We start from the raw sequence: 14,791 nt of genomic DNA on the forward strand, positions 1-14,791 counted from the left end.
GAAACAAAGAAACACGGTTAGACCAAATACTGGACATAAAGTTCTACAAGTAATTACTAACAACTAGTGGCTACAACAAATCTTTCAACTTTATACCAGTGTTGTCCAGTCAAAGCCTTTAGGGGGCACTGTGGTTAGTATGACTCAGGATGGTTTGTTTAAAGGAAATTATGTGACTAGTTCTGCATATGTTAAACATATCCATATCCATCTATATACACTCTATCAATTTTAATTAGATATTTGAATGAGCAAAACGTATAAAACATACAGGACAGAGTGTGCCTTAAATGTCTTTTAACAGTTTTACTAAAATGCATCTAAAACTAAAGACTCTCATGGTTTTAAAAGTAACTCCATCCAAAAATGTGTTCAAGTTCAGATTGAGGATGTTTTATTTTCTGAAAGTAATGACTCTTTTTTTTTTTAAATAAAACACAAATATACAATAAAATCAAAAAGTTCTATTGTTGTTGACAGGTTAGAGTGATGGAGCGCCCACAGGTGGCGACATCTTCTCCCATCACCCTGAGCAAAGGCATAAACCACAGGGGCGTACGCTAAGTCGCAATTACTATGACGATGAAGAAGAAGACAACAGGAAGCGATAGGAGGATGATGGTTTGTTTTTTGGGGGCTTTTCTGGGACAATGTGCAGCTGGCCCCACCAGAGCTCTTGCAGACTCACACAGTTCATAAAAAGTTCTGTCATTCCAACATGTTGAATCCATAGCTCTAATGTAACATCGCAAACACAGCTAGTGTGAATGACAGAGACACTGATATAACCTGAACATACCAACTAAAGGGTTGCATGACTCTCATACGACATTGATGTTAATGATAAAGTGTGGTTCGTTGGGTCCTCACCGCCCTCCGCAGTGGTGAATTCCACGTTGTTGCTGGGTAGACTCTCAAAGCGACTGTTGGCCACAACCATGAACATCTTATATTTAGAGTAGGGCACCAAGTCTTTGAGAATCCTGGACGGTTCTGGCACAGTCGTGTAGAATCCAGTGGTCTTCTTCTCCTTGCTCACCACCAGCCCTGGAACCAGACTGGACTCGCGCCAGTAGTACAACTGGGAATTACGAAAGAGAGGACGCATGGGTAAGATGAAAAGTCAGAAAGTAGGGGATTGGGGAGTCTGCAGTGGAGTCAGTTCTCAATTCAAAATGTTCCTCATTCTCACTCTGTACTCCTTGAACTCCCCCTGGACAGAACTCAGATCTACAGGCTTCCAGTGGATGTTTGCTCTGGTGCTGCCAACCTTCGACACCCGCAGCTCAGTGGGTGAATCAGTGGGCTCTGAAAACAGCGCGATATGTTTATTCAGGCGTTTGGTTTTTTTAAAATAAAAACTTTTTTTTTCTTAATATTTGTTGCATTTATACTCACTGTCCTCTCCAGAATATCCAATGACGATGTTAGACTCGGGTCCTGATCCCAACTCATTCCTGGCCTGGATTTTTATCTCGTAAGGCACATATGTTTCAGTGTGGCGAACGACGTATTTGGTCTCAGACGTGGTCACGTTGGTCCAGTCGTCCCCGGAGTCTTTCCGTCTCCACCACACGTTGTACTGCAGGTTTGGGCCATTTTTCTCCAGATCGTGCAGAGGCTAGAGAAACAAATCAAGCTTCAAGTTCAAGCTGCCCGCTTTGACGATTTGAAAAGTCTTAATGTGACGTAAAACAATCAAAAAAGAAAAATCAGAAGGAATCTGCAAGGAGGTCAAAAATAATAACAAGGTGAAAAGTTTAAAAGGTTGTGCCAAAAGATTAAGAATTTAAACATTAATACTTAAAGAAAAGAATTATGACATCCTTTTCGAACATGTCAAGATTACTGTGGTACAAAAATATGTCTTTAGCATTCCTTCTTCTTGTGCATGATTTTATACTACTATCATGTTCGAAATAAAATATAAAAATAAATAAAGTTAACATTAAATATGTTAACTAGACTTAACATATTTAACTAGACTTACAATCAGACTCCAACTACTGTTTAAAATTATTTCTAAACTGCAAGTGGAGAAGCTGGATTGTAATGTTTATGTTTTGGTGCTTCATTAGTCTTGAATCATGTAATGGTTTACGATTTACTCTTTATTATTGTAGATTTATTTATTATTGATAACCAGCACTTGCATGTAGTTTTCATTGCTCAACAGCAGGGGGTCACTGGAGCAATCTAAGTTAAGGCATGCGTTGAATTTTGTAATGTATTTTTTGGCTCTCGTGGCCTGTATTTCACACTAGACTGACAGGGAAGGTGGGTTGTGAGAGAGTGGGGAAGACATGCAGCAAAGGTCAAGGGGCCAGGACTCGAACCCGTGGAGGACGCTCTAACACCTGCGCCACCAACGAGGCTGATTTCCGTTTTTAAAACTGGTTATGATCTTCTTCTTCAAATATTTTTTACTTCCAATCTCTCTGAATGATGAGTGATTTGCTTCCCTGATTCTGTTATTGCGTGGTGCCTTACCTCCCAGGTGATCTCCATGTTGTCCTTATTGGATCCCCAACCACGTAGGTCTCTGGGGATGGCATCTGGAGCTGAATTTCAAAAAGATGAATAGATTTATATCAAACATGAGCAAGTAGATGTTTTCTTGCAATCATTTTTCTAACCTATGTTAATAAAGACTATAGCGCGTGCTCTTGTGTTTCCCATGTTAAGGACTGGCTAACTGTCATCCCAGGCTAACACAATGTTATTGATTACTAGGTAACTTTGATCAAATTACAGTTCTTTACAAATCTTCACCAGGGGTGCCACATGGTACTGTTTATTGAGATCTTTACTAAATAAAGAGCTGTCCCTGTACAGCAAATGAAACATTTTACTAAATTATCGTCTGACTCAAGCCAGAGGCACACACTGAATGTGATTTTAGATTTGATGCTACTTACGTGCTGCAGTGGTTTTGTACCGAGGTGAGGGCTGACTAGGTTGACTCCAACCCACTGAGTTAATGGCAATGACCCTGAACTGATAATTGACATTGGGGGCAAGCTGCAGGATGACGGAGTTGAGGTCTCCAGGGTAAGAGGACAGGTTCTGCCATCTGCCTGGCTCCCAGCGGTTCTCCTCAAACTGGACCAAGAACTCTGCAGAAAGCACAACGGGCTTCAGAACGAAACTGTAAGGATGACACAGTAATAATTCTTCAAGGCTGTTATACTCCCTGTGTGACAGTAAGCCAAGTACAGCTTGTGCTGAAAATATGGCTTTCATCCATTAAAAGCCTTATTTTGATCTGTGGATCAAAATATTAATCTGTGTATTTCTTGTCAGAGCCTCTTACCTCCAGTGGTCATTGTACGAGAGGCAGGAGTAAGAAGTGCTAGTTCACCATGGTGACATGAGCTGCATTTACATTAACCATAAAATTGCGCAACTTGAAACTACAAAATTAAATTTGCTTAATGGAAACACAGTAATTTAGAAAAAGTTGTTTTTTTTCAATAAAGTATTTTTGAGCTAGGAATGAGTTGGCTTTTCAGTCATATCAAGATAGATGCATTTTGCAAAACTGCACTGTAAGCACTTTATTCGCATCACACTAGTCACGTGATCAACAGACGGATGTTACTACTGGCGGAAACAACAAACAAGACAACAGGAAGTAGTAGGAGAATGATGCTTTGTTTTAGTTTTTTTCTGACAATGTGCAACTGGCTCCAGCAGAGCACTCAGCTTCACACAAGTCATATAAAAGTTGTGTGTCATTCCAACATGTTGAATCCATAGTTCTTCTTTGAAATCATAGACTACAATTTCCCCAAAACTCCGCATACTTAGCCGAGTAGGTGGAGCTTGCAACTCCAACGACTGAATAAAACCCTGATGTCTCCTCTATTGTCTGATAGATGACGACTGAGTTACGAATATGTGTCATGTTTACATCTGTTGCTGCCTAGATTTTAATCACTTATCACGTGAACAACCATGTGATTTTCATTTCCTTTCTTATTTAATGGAAACACTTCGATTGCAAAGTTGTGTTTTTTCGACATTAGCAAAATATAGACAAAGATCTGCACCAATTTGTAAAGGAAACGCCGTTATTGAGACACAAAAACATACACACTCTCTCTCCGCCACAGGCAACTTTTTTACGAAAAGGCAGTTGACCTAACATGAATGCCTTTAGCCAAGAGAGGAAGAATACACCTCAAAAAAAGCACAGGTACACACGGCCAGAGCGTACCTGTGACAGGGCTCCTGCGGTCGTTCCCAGGAATCCAGGTGAGGCGAACACTACGGGCTGACGGGTCTGACAGATCCAGATCTATTGGTGGGTCTGGACGGTCTGCAGAGGAACACAGGATAATACTGCTCATGAGCACACATACAACAACCTTCATTCATGGCATATTGTACACTAGGACTGCCTATACTTGGTTAAATGATCAAAACCTTTAGAAAATAAATAAAACAGAACAAAAACAAAAACCATAAAAGTAATAAAAGATCATAAAATCTTTCTTGTACTCTTTTCAACCAAAGGGCCAAAGAAAAAAAAACTTTCACTGATATTTAATTAATTCTGTTATTCCAACAATTGAAAATGTTATTCTGTTCATCACAACTACAAACATCTGCACATATTATTGGGATTTTATGCGATAGGCCAACACAAACCAAAGTGCATACTTGTAAAGAAAATATGTTAGAAGCACCAAAAGACAAATAACCTTAGGAACAATGGGATTTACCTTTTTAATTTGTCAGGAAGTCTCTTGAGATAACATTTCTTTTTCAAGGAAATGGAAATGGTGCTCATGAAAGCAGATTCATATCAGATTCAGCATCTGTAGCAAGACTAATTTCCACAGACAATCTTAATCCACTCTGACTGAGTGGACACTTTGTAAAGATGAACAAGCAACAAGGTAAGTCCCAAAACACATCGTTAGATTATAGCTTTTCACACTAAAATCAGATTTTTAGCTGACACACAGGCTGCGACTCGACCGTCCGTCAGTCCACCAGACTGAACCGAAAATCCTGCCAGAGTAAACACAAACCAGTCGGCCAGTAAACCCAAAAGCTGCTCCAACAACATCACAATTTCACTCTTTCATTTTTTCCGTACTTTTGAGCTCCCATTGTGGATAAGTAGTACACTACTATTTTTTTTCTACAAGTAAAAAAGTTTTGAGTCAGCATTTTCCCCCAAAGCAGATGCATTTTATTTTGCCACCGTGTCTCACTTCCTGTCTGACTCGTGACAGTCTTAGGGAATCGCTGGCAGTCTGCAAGGGTCCATTGACTGTCAGAAGTTGTAACTGCTGCCTACATCATCCGACCTGATGTTCTGTCAGATCGCATGCCAAAACAGATCCGGTGTGTTTTGGGCCTAAGTCTTTCGATGTAGAGACACATATATTACATTATTTTTATATTTGTGTAATGCGGTGCCTCGTTTGACTTCTACGTCACAATTCTGTTCTGCTTTGGTCTGACACATAAAAATCCCAATAAAAAAAAAAAAAAGTAAAAAGAAAAAAAAATGTGATTGTAATGTGAGAAAACATAAAACAGGAGGGAAATTTCAAATGCTGCAGGTATAGAGATGGAAGCAAAAACATAAAGTAGATAATAAGGCATCAGGACATAAAAAAAAAAAAACAGACAGAAGAGCTTCCAGCTGAGCCATGTGTTACCTGGAGGTAAGGTACTATAGACTGAGGGGTTGTGGGAGGCGTCCTCTGTGGGTCAGGTGGTGGGGATAAAGGTTAGATTAGTTAGGTTAGTCTACAGCAAAGGAGAACAACAGTTAAAATATAACTTGAGTATCATTACAATTGAATTGTATGTAGCTTCTGATAAAGACATTCATATAATGCAGAGCTTAGAAGATAATTAAATAGATTACCTTCTTTAATTTGCTACATCTCAATGCATGTGTTGTTTTCTTGAAACAAATTGCTATCTAGCTAAATGCCAGGCTGGAACATTTAGTGTTTGCTACAAGTTATTCAAACTAGCTTGCTTCACTACAAACGACACGTTATTATTCCATCATCAAGTTCTTCTTGTATGAAATACACAATGTACTGCTGCTGGTTATGCATATTTTCTTCAGACAATACATCCCATCACTATATGCACAGTGATCTACTCTACATCTATGAGTCTATGTGAAGACACTGAGTTAGCTACATTGTACTAAATGAACATCACTGGTACAGGGAGTTGTGTTTCTGTCAGACCACATCAGTGCTTTGCAGTACCATTCTGTACACTAGTGTACCTGAGACAGTGAGGCGGGCTGAGGCCGAGTCCTGGTCTATCTCAGATTTAACAGTGCAGGTGTAAATTCCCTCATCGTTCTCACTGACAGACGAAATAGTCAGGGACTCTTCATCCTTCTTCAACCTGGAGGACAGAAAACGGATCGGTTGTTAAGTAACATCCAGCAGCGTGTTAATTGAAAATTACAATTTAGCAGAGGGCCTAAATTGTAGGCCCTCTGCTATTTTCCTTGCATGTGATAGGATTGATTAGTGACGATCTGGGTTACAGTTGCCACTTGGATCAATCGTAGCCCAGCAGTGAACATTTACGTGCCGTTCCGTATACAAAACTCAGACATTGGGGTAATCAAGCTTTTTCTGGTGCCATACCTACTTCTACCTGTGGAACCTGCTTCTACTAGATCTTCAATCTGTAACTGAACAGGATCTTTTTAAGTCAACGCCAACAACGTTTTTCTATTCAGACCTTTACAAAATTAAAAACGTGATGCCACTTCTAGTTGTGTGTACTTGAGTTTTTCTACTTTCTGCCTTGTTTTAACCTTGTTTTTATTATTTTTTCTTGTATATGTTGATTTTGTCAAGCATTTTGGTCATCAATATTGTGGATGATTAAAGGATTCAATAAATGACTGATTGATGGATCAATCAATAGCTTGGCTGGTTGGTTGGTTGGTTGGTTGGTTGGTTGGTTGGTTGGTTGGTTGGTTGGTTGGTTGGTTGGTTGGTTGGTTGGTTGGTTGAATTTGATGCAACCTCCACAATCTGGCAGTTAGAAGGACGGAAAGCCTGCCTACATTAATGACCTTGACCCCACTGAACGCTAGAAAGGTCAACTTTGGTCTGCTGTTTGTTGGTCGCAGTGACCAACACAACCACACTGCTTAGCCGAGAGGGTTTGCCAAGTTTTTTTATGGTCGTAATCCATATATTGAGCTCTGCTTTTCTTCACTAATGAGGGACCATTTAAAGAAAATAAACAATTTTTCAGATTTATTGACAAACTGGAGACATTATATTATATATGATGACTACATTCAAAAAGTGAAGCTAGGAAAAGTGGAGTGACATGCAGCAAAAATCCCAACCAGGAAGCAAATTTAAATCCAAAATGTTCTGACTCTGATATAAACTTTAAAAAAGCAGGCATCATACCTCCATCCCAGATCCAGGCGCTCTCCGTCCTTGGACCAGTTCACTGTGGTGGGCAGGCTGGGGTCCGACACCACCTTACAGTGGAAGGTAGCTTTAGAGCCCCTCAAAACTGACTGGTGCGTGGGAGCTTGAATTATACGAGTAGGCTCTAAATCAGAGTTAAAATGACAGAAAAAAAAAGTAGAAATAGGCACACTGACAGTCACATAGTACGACATCTAAACAACATCTTTGAGGGACCTCATCAACACATTTCTATATCAAATTCTGTTTTACTAAAACCCTTTCTCTCACTCGCCCTCCTCTGGCTCCTCTTCGTTCAGGGATCACAAACTAGTTAAAGTGGTTCGCTCCTCTTAACACCTTCACCTCCAACAGAAAAGGAATAACATACATCTGAAGAGGAGAGGCATGATCAAGTGGTAGAAACAAAGTTCTGAGGAAATAAAATAAAACGATTAATTACAGACATTCCTTCTTATGGCCAACTATTCCTAGATTGCTAATTACCATGTACATAACTCAGATATCGTAAATGTACTTCAACTATCCACTCGGTCAGTTTTAATCACTGTAGATGCTTTTCACTGATGAGTTTAAACTACCAATCTGTCCAAAACTCTTCTCTGTGTCTGTTTTTTTTTTCATTTGAGTTTTGAAAGATGAAGCCATTTTTTTTCCCACCACCTGTTAAACCTCAAATTCCTGATGGTGTCTCGCTTTTCTTCTATTTATCAAAAAAATAATTCCTGATGTCTTCTAATTGTATTAAACGTGGAATGCAAATGGACACACAGGGCATGTCAAGAAAAGGCACTGAAGAGCTTGACTCGCCCCAAACAGCAGGCTATTTGGCACAAGGAAGGAAAATCACTGTTCAAACTATCATGAAAGTTAGTATTTAAGCAATGTCTGACCTTTGACCTCCAGCTGGACCTGGTTCTCAGCGTTGCCCAACATGTTGCTAGCCACACAGGTGTAGATGCCCTCATCCTCCTTTCGAGCGCGTTTTATCTCCAGGGTGCCGTTGATGTAGGCCCGGTACTGACCCCCATCCAGCCCACTGCCCTGGCCATTCTTAAACCTCCAGAGTAAAAGTGAAGGTTAGTTGTGGTTAACAAACAAAAATTCCCTAAAACACATTAATACCAACCAATCCGATATAGTTTTACATTTAAAATAAGAAACATTACAGAGACACAGGACTTACAGCTGATATAACTAAATTGTGCGACGTGTCAGTGACTTGGTAAGTCATTCTACATCGCAGGAGCTGTTAGTTTGAAAAAGCTATGAGATGCTCACCAGCGCAGCTCGGGTAAAGGAGAGCCAAAGAAAGGGCAGTTGAGGAAGGTTCGGTTGTTCATGACGACTTTGATTAACTGATTTTTGGGTCCCAGCATCCGTGGAGCCATGTCTGTAACATGGAAACTAAAGGTAACAACACTGAAACAAGGTCATTGGGACACTTTTTAACTTTTCTAAGAAATGATATCTTGATGTGTTTGGAAGGTTAAACAAACAAACTGGTCCTGATATAAAGCTTTATTGATTTACAGTTTTGTTCCTGGCAGTTTGTGAACATTATGCAGGAGCAGCTGCAGCTTTTGGTCATGTCCACTCAGTTCATAGAATAAAAGAACAATGTTCATTTTACTCAAACATATACTTAAAATCAGATAAACTGATCATTTTAATTACACACATATATGTATAGCTTTACAAACTGCTAAACTAATTCCTTTAACTTATTCTGTTTTTGACCTACATTTTTACACTGTTTTCAAACACAGTTCACCTTCAGTTCAGCTAATTTCAGTTCCCACTACTCTGTCTAAACATGGCCGCCCCCCTTCCTGCGTCTCACCGAGAACACTGACGAAGGCGTTGGCCAGCAGGTAGCCGTGCTGGTTGGAGGCGTTGCACTGGTAGACCGCACTGCTTCCGATCTGCACCCCGCGGAACAGAATGGTGTCACCGAGAACTTCTCTGTTTGCGCTTGTTGGAGTTTCTGTGATCTCTAGAAAAAGAGACACATAAGGAGAAAATGAAGAGAACGAAGTATAAAGATAGATAAAATGACAAAGAAAGGGGAGCATTTTTACAGCTTAAAACTTTCACCAGAACAGATTTTATTCATCCGTTCATCCATGTTTTGTACTTGGCTAATCTATGAGTTGGAACTCATTTTGACTTTCCAATCATGTTGAACAAGAAAGCAGAGCATGGCCTTAAAATACGCTGACAGGTGAGCCTCTAAGTAATGCAAAGATGGCAGTCAACCAATCAGAAGTGTCTCCTACGTCCATTGTCCACTGTCCACTGTTTAGACAGATAGCTGTCATTATGTAAGTGAACTCCTGATTTCAAAGACATTAACAAATAAATAAATAAATGTCTTTCTCTCATTATTGTGGAATTTTGCAAATAGAAAATATTTTGATAATTCTAAGAGATTTAAAATACTGGAAGTTTAGATTGGTCAGATTTAACATCATAAAATGAGGACAAAAAGAATTTTCATGTATTTTTGCTTATGTAACATCAAGATCTACAACTTCCCAGTAAGAAATATTTTTTGTTATATTTTTAAGATGAGAGGTCACTGAGAACCACGTTATAACTGCAACATGTGTGCCAGACATGAACTTCCCCCTGTTGATTGGGATACAGAACCCACAGAGCCAACAATGGGGACATTTTACTGCATCTCCTTAAATGTCTAAAATAGTAACCAGATTTGTCATGCCACTTGGAGACATCACATAAAAATGATCCCGTCTAGTTAAATGTGGCTCTTCTCAAGACGGATTAAACTAATCGTTGAAAGTGCATTTGCCCCAAATTTAACAAAAGCAACAAGGAGCTAAGGGTAAAACAAAACGAGTCAGAAAAGAAGCCGTACTGTTTAATGGCTCGCCGTTCATAAGCCACTGGATGTTGGGCTTAGGGTTGCCATTGGCTCGACACACCAAGCGGCCATTTTCCTCTGGGGCCAGCACCAGGTTTGTGGGTTTGTCTAACCAGTAAGGAGCAGCTGTGGGGGGAAAGGGAGCCAGTTTAGCCTAATAACACAGGTTCCTTCATTTTGTTACAACAAGCACTGTCTTGTCCTCACCTTTAACTTGGACATTGATGGAATGGCGTATACTGCCCAGACGGTTGTCTGCCATGCAGACATACTCCCCAGCATCCTCCTCTGACACACTGAGAATTTTCAGAGTCTTATTAAAGTTCTGAAACTTCACCTTTTGTGCTGGCAGGTCTCCCCCCCTCTTAAACCACTTGATGGAGGGAGTTGGACTGCGAGGAAAACGGGCGGAGAGAGACACGTGTAAAACTTTGACGTAATAACTCTGTTGGTTGGATTACATCTAATACAGCAAGAAGAAACAAAGTATCCCCCTGAACAACACCAAGATCTCTCTCTCTCTCTCTCTCTCTCTCTCTATATATATATATATATATATATATATATATATATATATATTACAATTGTCACTATGTCATAACATTTTTGATCACATTTTTGGTATGATAATCCGTAAAAAATAATAATCGAGTTCTTCTGCCTTCTCCCAGTGCTAACTAGAAACAACCAATCACAGCCAGGAGGAGGGTCTTAGTGATGTCAATCACCACTCTGTGTGGTGCTGCTCACCTCCTCCTTCCCCTCCATGCTCTCTGCTACGCTGCAGCTAGCATACCAGTCAGCAAATGCTAAGGTTAGTTAGCATGGCTACCCTATGACGGTGGATAAACAGTTTTCCTGCGACAGTAAGTAGTTTCACCACCATTAGCACATTGAGCAGCAAGTACGTGAGGTTACTTGCTAACGCTAAGACCCGCCCCCTGGCTCTGATTGGCGGTTTTTGGTTAGGTGAATTTCTTCAGACAGATCTTCAGATCTTTTCACATGGCGACAGTTTTACAGTAGTAAAAGAACATCTTTTTTTAACGAAAGTTACATATTGCAGCTTTAATAGCATTGGGATTGTAGAAGTTTTTTTTTTTTTTTTACAATTTTTTTGTTATAAAAAGCAATAACTATAAAATGGCATTTAAGTAAGAAGCTATGTATGTATGTATGTATGTATGTTTTAATTTCCTCTCACTTGTATGTATGTGTATGTATGTGTGTGTTCATGCTCACAGCCCAGCAGCGATACACTCCAGCAGCAATTGCTCATCTCGTAGCACCATTTTGAAGCTCCCACTCCCTTCAGGAGTCAGGAAGGACGGCGACGTCTCTGCTACTTTGCGGCCTGAAAATGAAAGACGGTGGCAGGTTGTTATAGGGACAAACACATTGATTGTCCCTGGAGCGTGAACCACGTCCCACCAGCAGCTGAACATCCTCCCTCTCACGTCATCTAACAATATTATTCCGATCATTTCCTCGTGGCTGGGTTTCGCCTGAGGAAGAAGCTAACATCCTCGGTCTTGTCTGACAGGAAGACATTAGAAAAGACAGATACAGCACAGAGCTCATTCATCTTCACTCTCATTGGATTAGAAAAGCAGCACATCAGATTAGCCAAGTTTGCGTTTGGAAACATATTTAAGTTAATTTCTCATTAGCCATTAGTGCAGTGATGAAAAATGATGGTAATAATTTCCAAAAGAAAAATAAAAAACAACCTTGCTGGTTTTTGTTCTTTTGAATGCTAAAGTTAAAAGAAGGCATTTGCTCCAGTTTGTTCTCCAGATGAAACCTGAATTATTCATGCTACTCTGTTACCCCAACATCTGAAACAAACCTGGTTAATCCAGGTGACATCTGAGCATCTGATTTGGTCATAGAAATATGTCTCTATTACCAAAGGTCACAGGAAGTTATCCTGTGTGAGACTTGAACTTATAAAGCCCCAGTTCAACATCACAATTATATCTAATTATTGTAAGGGATTTGCACTTAAGAAGCAAAGTGGGTAGGTTCGTAGAAAAACACATTCATCTGGAGGAGGAAACGTTTCTATTACAAAGGATAGAAAGTGGTCATTTACTTTACCACTCAGAGGCCATAACATTATTTATTCATTAACAAATTACACAGTCGATCAACAATAAAGACTGTTTTAACCTAACAGAAGCTGCATTTCCATTAACCATAAAATTGCGCAATTTGAAATAGGGAAAATAAATTTGCTTAAAGGAAAGATGCCAATTTTGAAAAAAAAAAAAAAAAACTCAGGTTTTCCTACAAAACGTTTTAGCGCTAGGAGGTGGTGGCTTCTCAGTCGTGTCAAAATATATACATTTAGCAAAACTGCAATAGAAACACTTTTTTCATATCACACAAGTCACATGTTACTACTGGCGAAAACAACAAAGAAGACGTCAGGAAGTAGTAGGAGGATGATCTGGACAATGTGCAGCTGGCTCCACCAGAGCTCTCACAGCATCACACACTTCAGAAAAAGTTGTGTCATTCCAACGAGTTGAATCCATCACTCTTCTGTAAAATCGGTGTCTGCAATTTCCCCGAAACGCTGCATACGCAGCCGCTCCCAAGTAGGTGAGGTTTGTCGCTCCAATACCTGAACAAAACACCAACATCTCCTCTGATGGTTGGTAGATGATGAGCGCTACATCTGTCGCTACCATGATTTTCAACAACAAATAAGCTTATTCACATGGGATTTTAATTTTATTTCTTAGTTAGTGGAAACCCCACAATTGTTAAATTGTGATCTTTTTCTAGATCAGCAGAATATAGACAGAGATTTGGGCACATATGTAATGGAAACACAGACACAACAGCCTATAGCAACAGAGCAACGGAGAGTTTAAAGAGCTCGTAGATTAAGCAGTTAGTTTAGGTTAGGTTCAGCTTCACTTGGCATAGATTAGTGCGTACACCATGTTATTGTGAAAACTGACTAGCGGGTTATCAGGAAGTAGACCACTGTGACGTAAACAAACTCACCACCGAAGGGATCAGAGGCATTGTAAGATGTGTCATTATATGGCTCCGCTGGAAATAGCAGGTGCAAAAAAATGGCTGATCAGTGCAAAAACTAGCTGAATTTCAGTGGTACTGAATAAACCTGGAAGATTTATTGAATTTGTTCAATTCCATACGGTGCTATATCAGACTTATTAAGTAACGGTGGTTGTTTTTCATGTAAGCCAGCTGTCTGTTACTAAAATGGCATAAATATTACTCATATCTGGAGGAACATATGTGTTCTTATTAGATTCATGGGAAGCACATTGAAAAACAGATTTTTCTTTTGGCAAGTTGATTTTTTTTAAATCAACAAAAAAGCACTAGTGGATTTAAACTTTGGAAGATTTTAGAAGATGATACTGGATAATTATATCTCTTCAAAACACTAGTAGGAAATAAAATAAATGAACACAGCATTAAGCTGCTAGCTGTCCTGTCAGATTACTTTCATAGTGCCAGTTTTCAAACTTACTTTATAATAAATATATACATTTATCGTGTTAAGAATTTTGAGTTATGATCATTTCCAACAAATGATGGTTAAAACCCCCTATAACTGTCTATACTTTCAGAATTGACAACTTTTCTTTTTTCTCCACTGTTTGTTCATTAAGCTAAAAAACAATACGTTTGAAAATACAGTTACCAAATGAAGTTTATTCATTAGAAATAGGAATGTTTTTCAAGAGCAGTATTTGTATTTGTGGGACTGTAATTGCCGTGACACACAGTCGTACACCTGCCTAAAAAAGATGTCACAAATACTTCTTAATGTCACTTTTATCATTATCACAATAGTACTGGGAAACATTGTGACAAAACGTTGTGTTCACTGGTGTTCGCATGTTGCCACTTACTGGTCTGAACTTTGAGGTTGAAGGGGTTCTTCTGCTGGATGGTATATGTGAAGTTGAAGCGAGCGTTGCAGCTGTAGTCTTTTTGACCGTCTTGGACCAAAACATTGGAGAAATACAGGTCTCCATTCAGACCCATGGAAACCCTCCTGTCCTGATGGATGGGGGTCATGTCTGTGGACCAAAGAAAGGAAAACATTAGCACTATAGGAAAGTACAGACTAAAACAAACTCAATGTTGCTTTCATTCCTATCTTATTTAGTTTTCCTGATTTCATAGATGTGCTACATTAAATTGATCTGGGAGCTTTTAATTAAGATGTTTGTGTCATGTCTTTCAATCAAGCATTGGAAAGATTATTGAATCTTAATGATTTTCCTGAGTGGAAAATAAAATCAGTACAATAAATAGATATAGATATATGCATGTCTATAGAGATAGACATGCATATGTTAGAGATGCACCCAAAAAAATCTGTTGCATCCGTAGCAACAGATTTTTCAATAGAATCCGGGTAGGTTCTGTTGAAAATCGGGTGAGCAACTGATTGAAAGCT

At 39.4% G+C, this 14,791-nt stretch overlaps 1 protein-coding gene across 2 annotated transcripts in view; it reads right to left on the bottom strand.

Annotated features, from left to right (window-relative positions):
- Positions 1-14,791, bottom strand: part of nfasca (neurofascin homolog (chicken) a) — a 71,657-nt gene that overhangs the window by 26,649 nt on the left and 30,217 nt on the right. Inside the window, exons 9-25 of one of the 2 annotated variants that reach the window (XM_088005328.1) lie at positions 14,238-14,408; positions 13,357-13,404; positions 11,581-11,692; positions 10,546-10,730; positions 10,333-10,464; positions 9,295-9,447; positions 8,733-8,844; positions 8,345-8,511; positions 7,428-7,575; positions 6,269-6,393; positions 5,679-5,723; positions 4,220-4,321; positions 2,919-3,116; positions 2,491-2,561; positions 1,399-1,621; positions 1,193-1,308; positions 871-1,081 (exon numbers count right to left, since the gene is read on the bottom strand). In XM_088005328.1, coding sequence (XP_087861454.1) covers positions 871-1,081; positions 1,193-1,308; positions 1,399-1,621; positions 2,491-2,561; positions 2,919-3,116; positions 4,220-4,321; positions 5,679-5,723; positions 6,269-6,393; positions 7,428-7,575; positions 8,345-8,511; positions 8,733-8,844; positions 9,295-9,447; positions 10,333-10,464; positions 10,546-10,730; positions 11,581-11,692; positions 13,357-13,404; positions 14,238-14,408 — 2,319 coding nt within the window. The remainder of the gene's footprint in view (positions 1-870; positions 1,082-1,192; positions 1,309-1,398; positions 1,622-2,490; positions 2,562-2,918; positions 3,117-4,219; positions 4,322-5,678; positions 5,724-6,268; positions 6,394-7,427; positions 7,576-8,344; positions 8,512-8,732; positions 8,845-9,294; positions 9,448-10,332; positions 10,465-10,545; positions 10,731-11,580; positions 11,693-13,356; positions 13,405-14,237; positions 14,409-14,791) is intronic. The other variant, XM_088005327.1, reaches the window with a different exon arrangement.

The sequence above is a fragment of the Poecilia mexicana genome, unplaced genomic scaffold, assembly GCF_051168715.1.
Source record: "Poecilia mexicana isolate PSO_F unplaced genomic scaffold, ASM5116871v1 scaffold_5, whole genome shotgun sequence".
NCBI classification, from domain to species: Eukaryota; Metazoa; Chordata; class Actinopteri; order Cyprinodontiformes; family Poeciliidae; genus Poecilia; species Poecilia mexicana.